The 20,337-nt window shown below is 36.3% G+C and overlaps 2 protein-coding genes across 2 annotated transcripts; one reads left to right on the forward strand and one right to left on the reverse strand.

The window, feature by feature from the left end:
- The first annotated feature begins 3,764 nt into the window (after window positions 1–3,764).
- Window positions 3,765–12,515, forward strand: LOC128225078 (growth hormone-inducible transmembrane protein-like). Its single transcript, XM_052935097.1, has 8 exons — window positions 3,765–3,897; window positions 4,763–4,997; window positions 5,246–5,357; window positions 5,696–5,837; window positions 6,703–6,901; window positions 7,206–7,304; window positions 10,611–10,782; window positions 12,074–12,515. The coding sequence occupies exons 2-8, from the start codon at window positions 4,775–4,777 to the stop codon at window positions 12,150–12,152; spliced, it is 1,026 nt and encodes a 341-aa protein (XP_052791057.1). The 5' UTR covers window positions 3,765–3,897; window positions 4,763–4,774; the 3' UTR covers window positions 12,153–12,515.
- A 1,113-nt stretch (window positions 12,516–13,628) lies between these two features.
- Window positions 13,629–18,310, reverse strand: LOC128215576 (gustatory and pheromone receptor 39a-like). Its single transcript, XM_052922269.1, has 4 exons — window positions 17,345–18,310; window positions 16,208–16,276; window positions 15,921–16,010; window positions 13,629–13,721 (listed from the first exon to the last, which is right to left on the reverse strand). The coding sequence occupies exons 1-4, from the start codon at window positions 18,308–18,310 to the stop codon at window positions 13,629–13,631; spliced, it is 1,218 nt and encodes a 405-aa protein (XP_052778229.1).
- Between the last annotated feature and the right edge of the window lie 2,027 nt (window positions 18,311–20,337).

A 20,337-nucleotide genomic window follows, 5' to 3' on the forward strand; every position in this document is an offset into this window, starting at 1 on the left:
ATATGGTCCTGGTGTGATCCTTTAACAAACCCGCTATATGTCAAACACATGGACGCCGAGGAGGCTCAATTTGAGATAATTTCTGAAACTTAAAACAATATATGAAAATATGAAGGAGTGCAGCACACACAGGGGAAAAAAAATCTTGAAAAATGAGAATAACAAACATATACTAAAAACAAGAACGAGGACGTTCAATTAGAATTAAACATGGTAAAAGTAAAAAAAAACCATGAAACTAAAATAGGACACCTTGAAAAAACAGCTCGAAGTGGAGAAAATGAAGTTGCAGAAAGTACAGGCAAAAGCTATGGAAAAGATGTCACGGTTTTATTAGATTTGAAAGTTGGAAAACGAAAATAAGATACCAAAGCAGATGCTTTACAACTATTAAGCCGCGTATTACTCTTACTTTGAGTTACAATACATTTTTATTGTTATCGTATCATGAAATGTATATATTGTCGTATTTTTTATCAAGAAAAACGTAAATTTACACGAATTGAAAGCGTACTCTTCCCTGGCTAAATTAGGGATACATGTGAGGTTGACGCAGAGGGATAAAATACATTCTCTACTCAAACAAGCAGTTCACAAAAAATATCCTTTCCTGTCATGTGCAAAATTTGAATTCAAAGCCAAATTAAGCTAACGTAACTATTGTGTAACCTTTAAAAAATGGCGGAAATTTTATTGACCTACATGAATTAACGTGTAATAATAATCAAGGAGCCAAAATCTAACAATATGTCCTTCTTGTAGCTGAACAGAGAACAATTTGTAGACGCTGGGACGTATTCAAACCTCATGGTAGCGATTTCTTTATAGTTCAATTATTTTAAGCCATTACTACAATAAGGACGTACGAATGTTAGGTACGTGTATTGTTCTATATACTATATTCTTTTGCAGCGTTATATAGATTTGCAGCCGTAACATTCCCAGAAACCAGGCTCGGTGAATCCGATATTAATACAAAATAAGCACTGAGGGATATACCATCATCAGAAATGACAGGAACCGACTATGCGGCGGGGTGTGCCTCTAAGTCAATGAAAAGTTAGTTTTTAGGGAGATATTATTTTAGTGATTTCGAAATGGACAATGTTGAAGCTATACGGGTAGAAATACACCAATCAAAGACTCGACCTGTTTTAATAAGTTCGTGGTATGGACCTCCAAAATAAAAATACTTTTTAGAATTATTTGAGTCTGTAATTTGAGCCACTGTTGTTTACATGCTTTATCAATGACATGAGGATAAGTTTACAGTTTATTTCCAAATACATCTAGACAAAAATGCCCATGCGTATACATAATATAATTACGAAACATGTTTCTAAACATAGTCAAGGTCCAATACATTCATATAAGCAACTGATCAGCATTATAAATACATCAAATCATGTGACCAAATGATATATCATCAATAAACTTAAATTTAAGCGTGAAGTAGTTAATGTTAACAAATAATATTACCCGTAATACAATAAATATCTTTCTCTTAATTCCATTGCCTTATACACATAAATGGCAAGGTTTCTGTTTACAGTTACATTTTGCGATTTAAATAATTTAATAAATTTAGGTATATTCGGTGCAGTATAATAATAAGTTTTCAGGTATTGCTTCCTTAGTTCTTTATACAGTTGACATTCAATAATAAAATGAAATTCGTCTTCAAGTAAATTACATGCAAGACATTTTCTATCACAGTGTGGTATTGCTACTGGTTTGTGCCATCTACCGGTTTCTATTTCTAATCTATGTGCAGATACTCTTATTCTCGTTAAAGCAGACCTATATTTTACTATATTAACATTTAACAAATAAGATTGAAGTTTAAAATCTGCAAACAATATGTATGATCTAGCTCTAGTAGAATTATTTAACTCGGATATCCACGTTTGTATAAATATATCAGTAATTAGTTGTTTGACTGTAGACATAAATAAGTTAACATCTCCAACACCTTGATAAGTATAATGGAACATGTAAATTAATTAATGTGCTGATGACAGTGCTATAACTTTTCACTTTAGGATCCATTTTTTGCAGAAACTCTTGGAGCAGAACTAGAAAGCTTGTATACAATGAGCTACCATTTAAGTAAACCTGAATGATTTTTTTTTACCTGTTTGAATAAAAACATTAACTAGCTAAAGTCAATAACTTTTCTAGTTATGGTCAGTCTATAGTCTCACAATCTTCTATGAAATACCTTGGATTTGTTTTGGACACTGACGTTCCGCTTTTTGAATTGATAACGATATCGTAAGGAAAGTTAACTGAAGGATTCTTGTACAGAAACAGATCTTTTTTAAACGTAAGTCTTCGCCAAACACAATCTAACTCGCTTATTTAATGTTATTTTGACTATCCTAGTTCATCCTTGTATAATGGTCTTACTAAACAATTGGGGGGAAAATGCAAATTGCTCAAAACAAAGTCATTATATTTATACATTTGTATGAATGTATATCTAATTTGAAATATTCAGATAGAAAATAGAGTCAACTAAGACCTAACCATGTGCATACAATTCTGAACAAAAAGCAGGGGCGGATCCAGGAATCAACGTTAGAGGGGGCGTAGCTTAGGGGCGCAACCTTTTGACATGCACCCCTCCCTCTGAACCGAAAGTGTATGGCATAAACTTTTTACATATGGATTGGGGGTTAAGCAATCAAGAAAAATTAACAATTTGTAGTTTGAAATGATGCATTATGGGCGTATTTTATTATTTTTTATCTCCTAAATTGACATAAAAAGTAAACTTTGACGATTTTAGAGGGGGCGCGCGCCGGATGCGCCCCCCTCTAAATCCGCTAGTGAAAAGGACCATTCTGCAAGCATTGTTATCTAACCAAGATGTCTGTCATACATTTGCATAATGCTAGGGGCTCTGATCGTAACTTTTATGTGCCCCAGATAAATAGTTTTAAGTTTTAACAGTTCTACTTTTTTATCAAGTTATTCTTGACTGGAATAAACTGCCACTCTGTATATTAAAAGCAATCCAGAAACATACACGCATTTAAGAATGGAGTAAAATATTACCTCAAATTGTACATGGAAAACATAGAATGCTCAGATTTCATATTTTATTAGAAACAATTTAATTGGCTGTGCATTTCTGCGTATCTGCGATAACTGTTATATTTAAATGGAGCCAGGCTTTAGACCTTTAACACTGTATTTAAAAGGACCCCATTTGAAATATGTTGTTGAACTTTATGGGCTATCCTGTGAAAATTTATATATCTTAATCTTCATGTTTGTTCCATTTAAGTTGTAAATCATAATAGTTCTGTGCTAATATCTTCCTTTTTGATATTTTTATTCAATCAATCTAAATAACCAAACATTTTATTGATGATCTTAATTGTACTATCGTCTTTATAACAGTGTATAAAATTAATTTTTACATGACACAAATGTTGCGCAAATAGAAAAACATAAAAGATGAATCCGAGTGTAATCTTATTTATACTAGTTTATATAAAACACCAAAAGTATAATTTCTGTCATTACCGCCGAGCTACACTGATACTTATTTTAGCAGCAAAATGGTTTCCCCAAGAAGTATTTCGAATTTAGCAAATTCGTACTACACAAAACGAACAGACAATGCGAATCATAAAAAGTATTTTTGCTTTAACATATTGGTATGGAGCTTGCTTTAATGTGTCTACACCATTGGCAGCGTTACTTGTTTGCTCGATGAGTGTGTGAATGCTAGATACCGTTTGAGAATTTAACCGCTTTAAACTCGCCGTTTGCACTAGAAATCTCTAGAACGTTCAGCTGATGAAATAAACATCTTACAAAACAACGAATTACACGCTTTATTTCGACATTTTATAAAATATTTGCATTGTCTGGCATACGTTGCAGGTCAGTAAAACGATAATGAATATTATATGGGATCGATTTTCGGTTTAAATTTTAGTTGTACGTATTATTTTTAAGTATACCATAATTTCGGATGACTATTCGGCTGTTACTGCGTAAGTTTATATTCACTTGATGCGACTTGGTTTGTCACATCTGTAGACACTGTATATTACGATAATGAATTGTCATTTACCTTTAATAATCCATTTTGTTGATATAGGTTTTACATTTCTCATAAAGATCATGTTTAACCTCAAACTTTTGATGTCAATTTCTGTTACGTAATTCTGATACCAACTAAATTTCACTCATTTTTACAAATAAAAAAATGAAAGGGCATGAAAATTGTCACAGGCAAAACAACAAAGGTAACAACCTACTCACAGTCACTTGCAAAAAAAAATCCCAAATGGCTTCCTCAAGTCAACTGTCCTGAATTCAGATAGTCATATTCAGCAGATACAAATATTGTAATACCTAACTGGTTGTTGTTGTTGTTGAGTCTTATTATGCTCTTTTTTCATATATATTTATTGATAGATTGCATGTAAGGCTAGCATATGAAAACATTAGTTCAAACACAGGTCAAATGTTGAATTGTTTACTAAACATGTCATTTCATAAATGATCCTTCCTTACGACATTCTAAGTATGTGTGACATCAAATTTATTTTTCAAAGTACCATATTTATTAAAGTGTTGGTGAATATTCTTCAATTTTAAAAAGTAATCATAAAAGAATATCAAAATTGCTTCATGAATTATCACTCAATTTTATTTAATGATGAAACTAAAGCACAAAATTTTGTGTCATAATAATCAAATGGAAAACCGTCCAAACTAAATGTACAGCATGATATTTCAGACGTTTACAAAGATGTTTTCTGTAAGGATTTCTACAATTCCTATGAGTGCCTTTGTCAGCACTCTTGCCAGCAAGCCCCAGGCATTAAAGGCAGTAGCCTTGCGGACGCACAATGTGATGCGTGTACAGAAATATGCTCAGCAGGCTGGTAGCCGGTTCACACGGCGTCAAGCTACAAAGGAGACAACCAAACAGACATGGAAGGAGAAGGCAATGGCTCCTGCTGGAACAGGAGGTTAGTACATGTAGCCATGTTAACACTACAATGTAACATAATTGATGCATGCAGGCATGCTAAATTCTACATTGTTGATACTTGTTTATGTATCAAAGCTTGCCACTCAGTGGTTGATTTGTGTATTCATGTGGAACCTTATAATGTAGGAAATTATTTCAATATTATTTTGTTTAATTCCTCTATATAATATGTTTAATTCAATGAACTTTGACAGCCATTTTATATAGTCAGTATCTGTGTTTCAGCCTTTTCAGCCGGCCGAGGCTTGGTAGCTGCTGCCTCAGGCATTGGTCTCGCAGCCTTCGGCTTTTATGGACTTGGTTTGTCGAATGAGCCTGGCGTCATTGAAAACTCCAGGTATTTCTATATAAAAATGTTTCATACAAGAAATTGATTGTTTTATAGTTTGATAATCATACTATAGAGACCCATAGTTTTATTACGTCTTGTGTTAGGCATAAAATGATGATGGAGTATTAATTGTGGTGATCTTAGAGTATTGATTGTACCTACCTAAGATAAATAATCATCCATTACAAAATTTTGTGACAGTATTCTCAACAAATGATGAAAATAGTGTAGTACAACAGTATAAATCATTTAGTATTCAGCTAAAATATCACATTTATCATCAACAATCCATCTTTTTCTTTTAAAACCCTTCCATATATAAGAAGATGTTGATGATTGTTTAGGCTCTGGCCAGACTTTGTGAAGGAGCGTGTTCGATCAACATACATGTATTTCGCGGGTGGCCTCGGAGTGACTGCAGCCACTGCTGTAGCTGTCAGCAAAAATGCTGCACTCATGAACATCATGACTAAGAACTCTCTTCTGGTAAGAATCATCATACTCAATGTTGCAGATGTCTGTAAGTGGCTATATAATTATTCATAACGTATATCTCTGATTGTCTAAAACTAGACATATAGGCAATATAGTTCCAATATGCAACAAGGCAACCTCTTTCAATAAAAAAAGCAAGGAAATTGCTGAACCTACGGAAGTTCGTGAACGATAACACTTTTCATGAAAATGCAGATTTTTACATTGTGAACATTAAGCTCTAGCAAGTCATGCAAGTTGTAAACAATCAGATTTTGATTTTAGCACAACACGTCCTATGTGGAACTTCATTTCCCGATTTTCTCATTTAACTCGCTGTTAGTCCATTTTCAACTCATTGGCACTTCACCGCAAGATTCATTGGAACATTCAATGCATAACACAATGTTTGCGCGCTGTGTAAATACTTTCCAGTGGTTCATAGACTAAAAATTGATATCACACTGTTTCAAACACTGATTATATTAAAATGTGGTATTTTCCATTTTGGGGGGAAATTCATTTTAAATCCTTTCTAGTTTCTAGTCATATAATTCAGAGAAAACTTGTCTGTTTCAATGTAAATTTGCAATATATTTCACCTCTTGAACACCAAAATTGCTTATGGTGCTCATGCAATGAAATAAATAAGAATATCTTAAAACTGAAACAAAAAAAAATTCCTGTGTAAAATTTGCCAGTATTTAATTTTTTTTCATGGAATATGCCTTGACAGATTAATTCATTTTTTTTCAAGCTCGTAATATGCTAAAAATATTTATAACACAGATCAAAGCATTGTCAGACAAAGTAATGGATAAGGCTAGCATTGGGTTTTTTAATGATTTTTCATGGACTATGATACTTTACTTTACAGGCTATTGGTGCAACGTTTGCAGTGATGATTGGCACCAACATGGTGACCCATTCCATACCATACAAGAAGGGATTTGGGGCAAAGCAGCTGGCATGGTTGACTCATGCGGCAGTGTTGGGCGCCATTGTGGCCCCGATCACATTCCTTGGCGGCCCTGTCCTTCTGCGAGCAGCCTGGATGACTGCTGGGGTTGTTGGAGGTACAGACTACTGAAGTTACATGTATACTTGTTATAGCGTCTAAGAGATAGCTATTTAGTGCAAATTATATACTGTATTATGCAGTGTTTCATAACATTACTAAATGTACTGGAAATTGTTATTGTGTTACAGTAAGTAAAAGATGTAACTGGCATTTCTATAGGCCATGAAGCCATTTCTGCCTTTGCACTAAATTTCCCAGAAGAGATTAAACAGATTCATGGATGCATTCTGCTGCATTTCACTCTGACTGAATATTTGGTGGAAACCATTTGATAAGTTCCCATGTTTCTTTCCTTTCAGGCTTATCAACAATAGCTATGTGTGCTCCGAGTGAAAAGTTCCTGAACATGGCAGGGCCTCTGGCATGTGGATTGGGCTTGGTCTTTGCCTCTTCAATTGGTAAGATAAAAACAAATTTTTGCAGAGATGCCTCTCAGTGACTCTCATGTGGTTGTTAGAAGCTAACTTTTTAAGAATAGTATGCATGTACGAGAATTGCAAAGCATGCTGTTTCCATTTACAAGAATTTTATAGTATTTTGGATGAAATATCATTTTATTTTTGCTCAAATCTTTCTCATGCTAGTGGATTGAGAGAATAAATCATGATGTGGACTTATGTTATGACTGTATACATTCAATTGTTATTGTAATAAATATGCTCCTTTAACATCTTTATCTCAACAGTTTATAAGTTTAAAACTCAGTGGTCTGGTAGTATTGGTGTATGCCTCTCACCAATGAGGTAGTGGGTTCAATCTTAACAAAGGTTAGTTTCTCATAACCTCCCAAAAAGCAGTACTGTTATCTGCCCAGGAAGTGGAATGGAGTGATTCACATAAGCTGTTTCCTCAATTGAACTAAAATCAATGAATATAAACTAAGGATGCAAACGAATGGAAAAATAATATTTAAATATTCGGGAATTCTTTTGATCAAATATTTTATTACAAAATGAATCTTTTAAAAGTCAAAGTAAACTATTCTTATTGTTTTCTACAGTATTAGCCAGGGCCTTTTTACCCCTTTTTATACGCCCATCTTACGATGGCCGTATTATGGGAACACCCATGGCGGGCGGGCGGCGGGCGGGCGGCTCCACAATGTTGTCCGCTCTCTAACTTAAACATTTCTCGTCCAATTTCCACCAAACTTCATGAAAGTGTTTGTTGGTGAAATATCTAGGTCAAGTTCGATAACCAGCCAAATCGCTTTAGGCACTCCAGAGTTATGGCCCCCTGAATTTGTCAAAATTGGCCATTTTAGCTTTGTCCGCTCTCTAACTTGATCATTTCTCATCCAATTTCCACCAAACGTCATGATAGTGTTTGTTGGTGAAATATCTAGGTCAAGTTCGATAACCAGCCTAATCGCTTTAGGCACTCCAGAGTTATGGCCCCCTGAATTTATCAAAATTGGCCATTTTAGCTTTGTCTACTCTCAAACTTGAACAGTTTTTATCCGAATTTCAACAAACTTGCTACTATAAATGTTTGTTGGTATATATTCTTGGCAAAGTTCTATAACCAGCCAGGCTCTTCAGGATGATGGCCCTTGAATTGGTCAAAATTTGCCATTTTTGCTTTGTCCACTGTCTAATTAGAACAGTTATCATCTGATCTTCACCATGTGACAGTAAGTTGTCTTAGAATCCAAGAAATTATTGATGGGCGTATTTTGTGAGTGTCACTCTTGTTGTCATAGCCGATGCCCGTCACTGACTCCTGATTTTTTCCCAAATAAGTCTCTGAAATTCCCCATTTTCAGAAAAGATATACCTACAAATTGGGCTGCAATACATTTTGAAAAATAAAAAAAACAATAAAACAATTGAATTACTTCAATTCCACTGCTTTCTTATTTGTCGACAAGAAGGCAAAGTAAATTGGTGAAGATCATAAATTCCTTGTTGAATGATGTTATGCGCCACGGAGGGTCGTTAATAACCGTAAGACGATCCTAAATACTCACCGAGAGGGGTATCTTATGTTTGACATTCTGAATAACCTTGCAGCCTTGTTCTGGGATGGACTTTAACCAGATAAAACTGGAAAAACAAACCAAATTGGCAACCAGTAAAATAATAAGACATTAACAAACGTGGATTTTGATTCATCTATTTTGCAACAATACAGAAAGATCCCTAAACGCTATAATATACATTTCAAGGCACAAACATTTTATTTGAAAATGGAAAACAGTTTATAGCACATAACTTTCGTATCATCATGGCGATATGAGCAAGATTGCACAGCTAAATTGGCAGACAACACAACACTTTGATGTGAAGGTTGATTCTTTAAACCTTTAACCTTAATTAGTGTAGTCATTTAAATGTACTGAAAATAATTAAAATGTGTTTGATGTCACTTTTCTTATAGCCAGTTATTGTAAAATAACGGGGACTGTTTACCCAACGATGTGTCCTTTACCAACATTGGACGCATTTGAAGTGTATTTTTATCTCATCTTTTATCTCTGGCATTAGGGGCCATTCGTTGTAAAAACAAGACTCACAAATCTTATACTCATCAACACAGTAGCAGGCTCAAGGTTTTCTATTTTATTCATTCAACAAAAAAAATCGATGAATGTTCGAATACCAAGTTTGCATCCTTTGTATAAACCAACAGGTTTAATGAGTGACATGCATTAATATGTCACAAATAGTATAAATTATGCCATAAATGGGGAGACATATTGTTTTTGCTAGAGTTGTCTGTCTGTCCGTCTCTGTCACAAATCATGTCCACTCCATAATACTTGAAACAAAGGATTTTTAATTTCTCGGCACAAATGTTCATCATATAAAGGCAATCTGCACAGGGGGCAAATTTCAAATTGTTGGGTTCAAGGTCATGGTCACACATACAGATGAAAGGTCATTTGAATTTAAAATTACAATTACTCGTGTCCGTTCCATATCGCTTGAACCTCTTGAAGGGTAATGATAATACCTTCCACAAATATTCACCATATTGAGACAATGTGCAAAGCGCATGTTACAACCAGCTTGGTTCAAAGTCAAGGGCACACTGAGGTTAATTGTCATATGACTACAACTTGTGTCCACTCCATATCTCATGAACGCTTGATGGATTTTGAAAGTTTGCGCCATAAATGTTCACATGAGACACTGTGCAGAGCCCATGTTATAACATGTCTGTGTGTACAACTGTCTGTCCGTCACAAATTGTGTCCTGCTCCATAATTCTTGAAACGTTTGAATGATTTTGAAATAACTGTTCACCATATAGAGAAGATGTGCTGAGTGCATGTTAAAAACCATCTTGGTTCAATGTCGAGGTCACATTAAGGGGTCAAAGATCAGATGACTTTAATATTATTACTTTAATTGTCCCCTCCATATGCCTTGAACCCCTTGAAGGATTTAGAAATTACTGGAAACAAATGTTCACTATATTGCACTATATTGAGACCATGTGCAGAGGGACCAGCTCAATTCAAGTTCTAAAGTATAGGTTAAAGATCATATGACTATTATATGACTCCAAGCAGATTTCAATTTTGCCAATCATCCAACTGTTTCTTTTTCAAGTGTACAATATTTTTCCATTCATATTTTTTCTATTTCCCAATGTCAAATGTCATGGAACTGGGACTACCTCAGCGGGAGACATATTTTCTTTATTAAAATAACAACCGCTTAGTTCATCACTGTGCATTCTTGTATATATGTTTCAAGCTGGTGCATTCCTGCCCCCAACAACCGCCATGGGAGCTGGCCTGTACTCTATCAGCATCTATGGAGGCCTTGTGTTGTTTGGAATGTTCCTGTTATATGACACACAGAAGATCATGAAGAAGGCAGAGACCCATCCTGTCTACGGTGTGCAGCCCTATGACCCTGTCAATGCGTAAGTATACTTACTAGTAGGATGCAGTCGCAACTTTTGATAGAAATACACATAATTATCTCCCCTTTTGAAGAAGAGGGGTTATATTGCTTTGCACATGTTGGTCTGACGGTAGACCAAAGCTTGTTCAAGTGATAACTTGACAATGCTTGGGCCTATGGACTTCAAACTTGACTTGGACGTTGGGCTTGAGCAGTAGATGATCCCTAATGATTTTGAGATCATCAGGTCAAAGGTCACAATGACCTTAAACACGCAAAGTCGTAACGCAACACTGCTTGGACATATGGACCTCAGACTTGAATTATAGGCAGTGTGCCCAGAAGATGACCCCAGTTGATTTTGAGGTCATCAGGTCAAGGTCACGGTGACCTAGAACAGGAAAAAAAATTGTCCGAGTGATAAATTGACAATGCCTGCAGCTGTGGCCCTCAAATTTGACATGAAGTATGTTGGTGTGACCAGTAGAAGACCCCTATTAATTTTGATCTCAGCAGGTCGAAAGTCAAGGTCATGGTGATCTTGCACACGAAAAGCTTGTCAGATTGATAACTTAAGACTGTCGAGACTTATGGGCCTCAAACTTGACATGGAGGTTGGGCGTGACAAGAAGATGACCCCTAATGATTTTAGGGTCATCAGGTTCAATGATCAAGGTCACATTGACCTTGAATGCAAACTGAAAGCTGCTGACTGTTGAAGAGATAATTGACAGTCCCTGCACCAATAATCCTCAAACTTGATTTTGAGGCTTGGCATGACAGTAGATGACTCCTATAGTTTTTCATGTCACAAGGTCAGGGTCAAATGTCATATGTGCTTATTCCTTGCTGCTAGGAGGATACATCAAACTTTGAATGAACATCTTAAAATTGCCTCATTTGCATCCGATGTGAAAAGACTAAATCAGCTTGCATTTTACTACATGCATATTTTTACCAATTGTATTCCTGACAACATGGCATGATTATTTGCCCTGTGATTTGTCCTAAATTCTTAAAATAAATGTGTTATAATTGTACAAGTTTTGTAATTAAGTGTGTTCAGTTTAAAACATTTGTCATATATTTGGACCAATCTCTTAAAACAACATTGATAATAACATTGTCTAATTTTGACAAAATCGTATCTTATTGTGAAATTTGTGAAATTAGGTACCAGGTATCGTTTATCTGGATTTACCCAACAGAATATTTTTTAACAAAAAATCAATAAAAAAGAAATCAAACAGATATCATAACTTTACTGACTATAATACCACTGTCATGAATAAAATGTTTCATATTTTCAGTTCTCTTGGAATATATGCTGACACACTGAACATTTTCATCAGACTCGCCATGATTCTCGGAGGTAACAGGAAAAAGTGAACAACTCTCAAGATGTTTTTCTTCCTTCAAGACAATTAAATGTGGTGCATTTTAAAAATAACAGTTTATAACTCTTCATTGCCAAGGTTCTACTGATTGTTTTTGAAACTAACCAGAGCTTCATGTAGAGGAAATAACAGAACAATGCTTGGTGCAAATGGATATGGAAATTGGGTTGTTAACATTTTCAATATCTGAAGTTGACCAAGATGACAATGTTACATGTACTTATTATACGTGCTTTAACATTAATGAGTTAAATAGACATGTTAGCTTAAATTATATATGAAAGTTATGTTTTTATTGTGTAAATAGCTGTTTCTGTAATTGTGTTTGTTTTGAGATAAAATATGGAAAATGAAAGTGAGTTTATTTATTCACCTGTTTTAAAAAAGACTATGTATTATAGTTTTGCTTGCTGCGTACAGGTGGGAAGGCGGACCTTGGCCATCCAGTATGTTGTCTGCTCAATAACTTAGAAAGCCTCAGTCCAATCATCACCAAATTTTGTCAGAATGTGTATTTGCATAATAACCAGCCTTATCGCTCTAGTCTCTCAAGAGAATCACCCTTTAATTACAGAAATAACGTCAAATCAGTCTTGTCCGATCATTTTTTTGTAATGCTTTGTCAAATCAATCACTTGATTTAGTCAGAATGTGTATTAGCATAATATCTTGGACAAGTTCAACAACCTGCCATATGGCTGTCTCCTGAGAGTTATCACCCTTTAGAAATTGTGTTAAATTGGTCTTGTCCAAACAAAAACTTTAGAAGCCTTTGTTCAATCGTCCCCAGATTTGGCCAGAATGTAAATTGGCATAATATCTTGGACAAATTTGATTACCAGCTATATGGCCTTAGTCACTCGAAAATTATCGCCTTTAATTTAAGAAATTAATTAAAATTGGTCTTGTCAAATAAATAACATTATTAGCCAATTGTCCAATCATCAACAAATTTGGTCAGGATGTGTATGGGAATAATATCTTGGATAAATTTGTTAAGCAGCCATGTCACTTTAGTCATTCAAGAACTATCGTCCTTTAATTATTGCATTATCTAAAATTGGTCTTGTCTGATCAATAACTTTAGAAGCCTTTTTTTCCAATTATTACTTAACTAGGTCAGAATGTGTATGGGCAGAATATCTTGGTCATGTGCGATAACTAGCAATGTCGCCTCAGCCACTCTAGAGTTCAGACCCTTGAATTGGCAAAGTGTCTTTACAGTGCCTCCTTTTTAAATGTGGTTTAATTTACTACCTCTTATCACCATATTGTGTTTCTGTAAAAGTTGGTGCTGTTCTTTTCTGTATCAGTTCCTTCTTGCGAGTGAGAGTCTTAGTAAATACATCTTACAAATGATAAAATACTTATTCACACACTCTTTCATCAGCAAAACTACTCATCAAACAGTAATCCACATATGCATATGGCTGTATGCTTTCTGTATATGGACATGAAGTAGTGAAGTCTAGACAGTACAATTGCACGTGATGGGGCATGTGTTGTCTCCCGGCTTGAACTGGATCATCACAATGGCGTACGTCATGATGCTGCCCACAAACTGGAAAGACACAAGTACTTGAACTGTAGCATGGTGATAATGGTGACACACCATTACACTCAAGACCTTGAACTGTAGCATGGTGATAATGGTGACACAGCATTACACTCAAGACCTTGAACTGTAGCATGATGATAATGGTGACACACCATTACACTCAAGACCTTGAACTGTAGCATGGTGATAATGGTGACACAGCATTACAATCAAGTCCTTGAACTTGAGCATGGTGATAATGTGACTCAGCACTACAATCAAGTCCTTGAACTGTAGCATGGTGATAATGGTGACACAGCATTACACTCAAGACCTTGAACTGTAGCATGGTGATAATGTGACACAGCATTACACTCAAGACCTTGAACTGTAGCATGGTGATAACGTGACACAGCATTACAAACAGTTTGCTTTACTGTGGCATGGTGATAATGTGACACAGCATTACAAGCAGTCCTTGAACTGTAGCATGGTGATAATGTGACACAGCATTACAATCAAGTCCTTGAACTGTAGCATGGTGATAATGTGACACAGCATTACAATCAAGTCCTTGAACTGTAGCATGGTGATAATGGTGACACAGCATTACACTCAATACCTTGAACTGTAGCTTGGTGATAGTGTGACACAGCACTACAATCAAGTCTTTGAACTGTAGCATGGTGATAATGTGACACAGCATTACAATCAAGTCCTTGAACTGTAGCATGGTGATAATGTGACACAGTATTACAAGCAGTCCTTGAACTGTAGCATGGTGATAATGGTGACACAGCATTACAATCAGTCCTTGAACTGTAGCATGGTGATAATGTGACACAGCATTACAATCGAGTCCTTGAACTGTAGCATGGTGATCATGTGACACAGCATTACAAGCAGTCCTTGAACTGTAGCATGGTGATAATGGTGACACAGCATTACAAGCAGTCCTTGAACTGTAGCATGGTGATAATGGTGACACAGCATTACAAGCAGTCCTTGAACTGTAGCATGGTGATAATGTGACACAGCATTACAAGCAGTCCTTGAACTGTAGCATGGTGATAATGTGACACAGCATTACAAACAGTTTGCTTTACTGTGGCATGGTAATAATGTGACACAGCATTACAAGCAGTCCTTGAACTGTTGCATGGTGATAATGGTGACACAGCATTACAAGCAGTCCTTGAACTGTAGCATGGTGATAATGTGCCACAGCATTACAATTACTTAAGATGCTTATACAGGAGAGGTATATTTTACACAAAACTTTACAGAATGTTAATAAACATGAACATGCTGGGGTTTTGTGCGTTGATTCGCACTATAGCCTTTGCGTTTGTTTAAATATGGCATGCAATCTTGTGTCTCAAAGTGCTAGAGTCAGAGTCATGAAACGTTTAAATTACATGAATGTTAACCATCATATGAAGTTGTGCACCTGGTTTATAGCATGTGGCTTTTTCAGATAAAGTAAAGTAATGACCTCTTGACTTAGTTGAAATACATAAACAGGATTGACCCATATCTTGAGTAACCGTTTCTCGATGGGCCAGAGTCATGACACTAAAGAGGGATGTTAACCACCATGTGAAGTTGTGTACAAGGAGTTCTGATTGATGTTGTACCCAACAGCGTTATGGCCATCGACACTTTTAGAATTAGCATGTAAATCAGTATTTCACTTTTCTGAAATGAATCAAATTGAGATAGAGTCATAAACCTCTACATTTCAAAGATGTTAGCATTTTTAAGCACCGACCCTTTCGTTGTGACACTTTTATGTTATGCACATCGACTATAGATGGAATAATGGCCGTTGCTTTTTGTGACATAGTCGGGAAGTGGAGGCATGTGTGTTCTATGAACAATTTCTAGTTTTCTTTACATTCTGATTTGAAATACAGTACAGTCGAACCTCGTTTGCTCGAACTCCCAAGGACCGGCGAAAACACATCGAGTCTCTGAAAATTCGAGCCAAGCGGGAATGATCACCTTCATTATAAAGAAATCGGCCCTTTACATCCAGTTCGAGCCAACGAGGAATTCGTGCCAAGCGAGTTCAAGCCAACGAGGCTAGACTGTATTCACGTATGGTATACAGCGCAGTCAATGGGGATACATGTCGAAAGTGTTAATTTTTGCAATGTTTAATGTAAGATAAATGTGTGTTATTCATATAGCAAGTTGGATGGTTTACAGCCGTGAACGTACCGTGAAGATGGTAGGTTTGTCGAGGACGAACAGGCCGAAGGCCGTCATCCCGATAGGCTGGCTCGTCAGTCGCGTCAAAAATACACCCAGCTGCACAAAGAACATGAATATTTCAACGAAATTATCTGTCCGATTTATGTCGTGATAGTAAACACACTGACATTTCATTTATCAGTTCATACAATTCTAAGATAATTATACTATTCCGACGTGTCCATCACATTATTACCGCATTGTTGGAACGAATTATACTAACAGCTACAGTTTCTTAATTACAGCCTTAGTACCTGTTGAACGGAGAGTTGCGCTGTCCTGTTCAGGTCCAATCCATACAGCAACGTGGCCGGTCTGTGCGCCTACAACAGTGTTTCAACCTTAACATTAAACACATGTATAACACGTGTATATATGATACTATTGTGAGCACTCTCGAGTATATTTTTTCAAAAATACAAAATAATGTATTCGCGAAAAGAGTGTGTAAAGTTGCACTCTCACATATTAACAGTTTTAACTTTTATTTTGTTCTCAGAATCAACTGGCCCCAATATCACGAAAATACTTCAGTCAAATCTCAAACTCAGTCTCAACTCATTTCACAATATAAAAGCATAATATTCATCAAAATTTTGCATGGTTTTATTCTTTTTGAAAACGTATTTTCTGATAGAATGTGTTGATAAAATATTTTGTTAATATTTAAAAGAAAACTAATTCTAGAGCTAAAAATATACTTGAGTATTTTATAAAGAATACAGAATTGTACTCAAATACATTTTTGGCTGTAGAATATATTTACTTAGGAATTCAACCAAAGGCTTTTATCAGCGTATTCTATGATAGAATGCGAATAAAAAACTGTAAAAAACATATATGATTTTTAATAAATTTTATTGCCATGTGATAAAATGTGTTGAGACTGAGTTTGAGATTTGACTTGAGTATTTTCGTGATATTGGGGCCTGGTCTTGGCATCGATGCCTTCAGTTCAGTCATATAAAATAACTCACAATAGAACAGATAACAATTGCTTGTAAAACTGCTGAAAGATTTCTTTTTTCTTAACGCGTTAGTAACGCCTTTAGCCATGAAACATCTTGAACGTAAATATGAAAACCTGCGATCTGAACTTTTTCAGCAGTCTTGTATCACATGTTTCCAGACCTTTACGCAAAAATTGCTCATTTCAAGACGAAAAAAGTTGTCGACACGGTCATTCTGTGAGAGTGTAACTTTGGGATTTAAACACTCTGAGTCGGAGAATGGTAAATGAAATTGTAATCAAAATAAAAAAGAAAGTAAAAGTTCGTTTAGACTACCAAGTACGTTTCAAGCAGGCCATACATCAGTCAATCTTTAGTCAAATAAATTGTACAGGCTCTCGCCGTACATTATTCTCGCCGAGTCCCTATATTCATCCTTACCATATAGTTAACTGCGCCGCCAAACAGAAAGATGACGGTTAGCTGGAGAACACTGAGCGTGATGGACCAACACGTGGCGGCGTATGCCAACGTTTCTACCTCCGACTTGTCGAACAACACGAAGTACAGCGTGATCACGATGAGCGGAATGGTCGTGAACACCGTTACCAAGGTGAACACAGACAAAACGTCGTCGGCGAGGCTTATTATGCGGCAGCATTTCTCGTGCTGCTGCCGAAACATTTCCATTTTCTCTTTGAGGGTGTCGTCATGTTCAATAGATATACACATTGCTCTGTACAACACGTGCAGAACTCTGCAAATGGCAGTGCATGTGAGAATAAACTGTGCTGTGAGCAAAAATGACGTCGAGGCACAGAAAAAGTATGCAATACTGGTGAAGACCATTACTGGTGACATAAGGGAATCCGGAAGAAGTTCGGCGAATCCCGACGGTTGCCTGGGGTTGGACATGTTTAAGGCGAGAAACCCAGCCGCTGTAGCAATCCAGATAAAGTAGCCCCACATGACCGCGAGTGAGAACTTTCTGATCCAACGGCTTGTTTCGATTTTGTTAACCTCCGTGTACTCGTCCCAAGCTTTATAGAACCTGTCCCATCTTCTACCTCGAATAATGTTGTTCAGAGAAAATAATGTCACCTGCAGAAATGAAATTGATGCTATCATGTGATCCAACGAATATGCATCAAAACTGGTGATACTGCGAAACTCTCCCATTGAAAACACAAAATTCGCCAACAAAACACCTGGCACAAATAGTCTATACATCCATGCTAATCGTTTCCAAATTTTGCCGCCATTGGTTTTGCGCCTTTTCAAGTGGTGCAGTCCCGTGATTTTCATGCATGTTAAAAACGAACGGAAGGACGCCTGGATACCGGAACTCTCACCTTCCTCTCCTATGTCGCAGCTCGCTGGTAGGACATGCACCTTCGTTGCTGGCATTTTAAAAATAAATTAAATGACGGTCAAACACCGCTATGTCTGTATGTTTGAATCCACTTTTCTTAATTGCTAAACGCACTAAATGACCCAAAGTACTTTTAACTGCATCGAGTTGGGTAGACACAAAAATAAATATTTAGACATGCCAAGATCCCCAACTTGAAAATGAGAAATGACGACAGTTAAAGTAATAATTGTTCTTGTGTTTAACAAGGAAACGGTGAACAGCTCTCCATGTGGACATAAGGATCTCATTATTACCGGGAATAAAAATATTTCCGGCGACAAGTAATGGTCATATTGTTTGGGGGGGGGGGGGGGGTTCAAGCAGAGAATCTGCCCCACAAACACAGCTTGTATTGCGCACGTAACCCTTGTATGCATGTTTAACTATCGTGTATAACACATACTGTATAAACAATGGGGTTGTTTTTAACGTTATCATATGCTTCTTAAACTTGTCTGGTATATACGTATAAGGAAGAGGGTCAAACTCTCCCGCTCACCCTTTAGTACCCCGTATTCCGGGCCATTTTAGACGGCAATCCGGACACCGGGGGTATGTATGCTGATTCCATGAAAAGAGAATTCTGCATTCGGAATCCATAAAAAAAGCAAACTTAAGTCACATTTATATACATGTATGTAATGACTTACATTTACAACAAACGAAAATATGGCAACATTTTCGAAGAATAATGCATACATTGTTTCTCTCTCGGGTGAATGCAACCCAAAGCATATTTTTATTGTTTAGATCATGGTCTGTGAGGCTGAGGAGCATTTTCATGATTTCCGACCGCTCGATCACCGCTTGTCAAGTATATTTAATATTTTAGTGAAATCTGATTGTACTGGAATAGCGAATATTACTAAATACAATATGTTACTTTTGATTAACGTATAATTGTTTATTATTGACGGCATAACATTTCTCTAAAAACGTTTGAATTCTAAGTGGCCTATAACTAGTATTGCTTCTAATGCCCAGTCACTTTGGTGTTATTACTTGTATACCTTTGTGTAACCTTGTTTGGTACGTAGGCAATTCTGGCAAATGTTAAGGCTGGGCCTGAAGTGCATAAACATATTTAAGACTGCCTTCTGTACAAACTTGGCATTCCCGTTCTTCTCGCTCGCTCGTAATCTGCACAATGTAAAGACCATATTTAGATTCTTGCTTGTCAAATTTTGATTCAGTCAACATATAAAAAGTCTCTCATCTTGTGGAGTATTTATATTTCTCCCACCTCAGATAAGTAGATCCAATTATTTAACTAGGCTAGAAATTCTTATCTTGCCCACTGGCGAAGATAAAATGCCCGTATGGAATTCCTTTTTAACGGTCAACACAATGTAATTACCTCCCTTGTTGAAGACTGTCGTCATGGAAACCTGGTCTTGTGGCAATATTTAGAACGCTAGTTAACTATTTCTCGCTTCAAATGTCACCATAAAACAGTTTTCACGCACCTTTCAAGAAATAATGCGTCACTCTCATTAGAACTATTTAAACACCGATTTGACTATTAACATAATCGGAATCACTGCGCGCATATCCATGACGACCACGAATTATCGCATATCCATACGCAATTATTTTTACTAAGCACAAAAGAGTTCAAGCAAAAAATACTTTTTTACTTAATTTTGTTTAACTGAGGTGGGAGAAAAGCATCTACCATAGCCGCTCGTGTAAGATGGGTTCATCCTGACCCTCGCGCAGGGTGTTTTGCGGACACTCGCAAAACACCCTACGCTCGGGTCGGAATGAGCCTATCTTACACTCTCGGCCATGGAAGATACTTATACTCTACCAAGTTCTATGATGAATTTATTGTTTGATCAGTTAAGTATAGCAGAAACAATTTCATATTTAATTTAATTTCCAGATGTAGGTACCTTTCTGTATTTAGAATTGTTTGGTATTGTTTATAATTGTGCCACTTTGAAGAATTACTCACATTGTTATGCCAGTTTTGACGAAACAGACAATTAGTCGTTGTTTAAAAGTGTATATAGATCTA

The sequence above is a fragment of the Mya arenaria genome, chromosome 2 (genome assembly GCF_026914265.1).
Source record: "Mya arenaria isolate MELC-2E11 chromosome 2, ASM2691426v1".
NCBI classification, from domain to species: Eukaryota; Metazoa; Mollusca; class Bivalvia; order Myida; family Myidae; genus Mya; species Mya arenaria.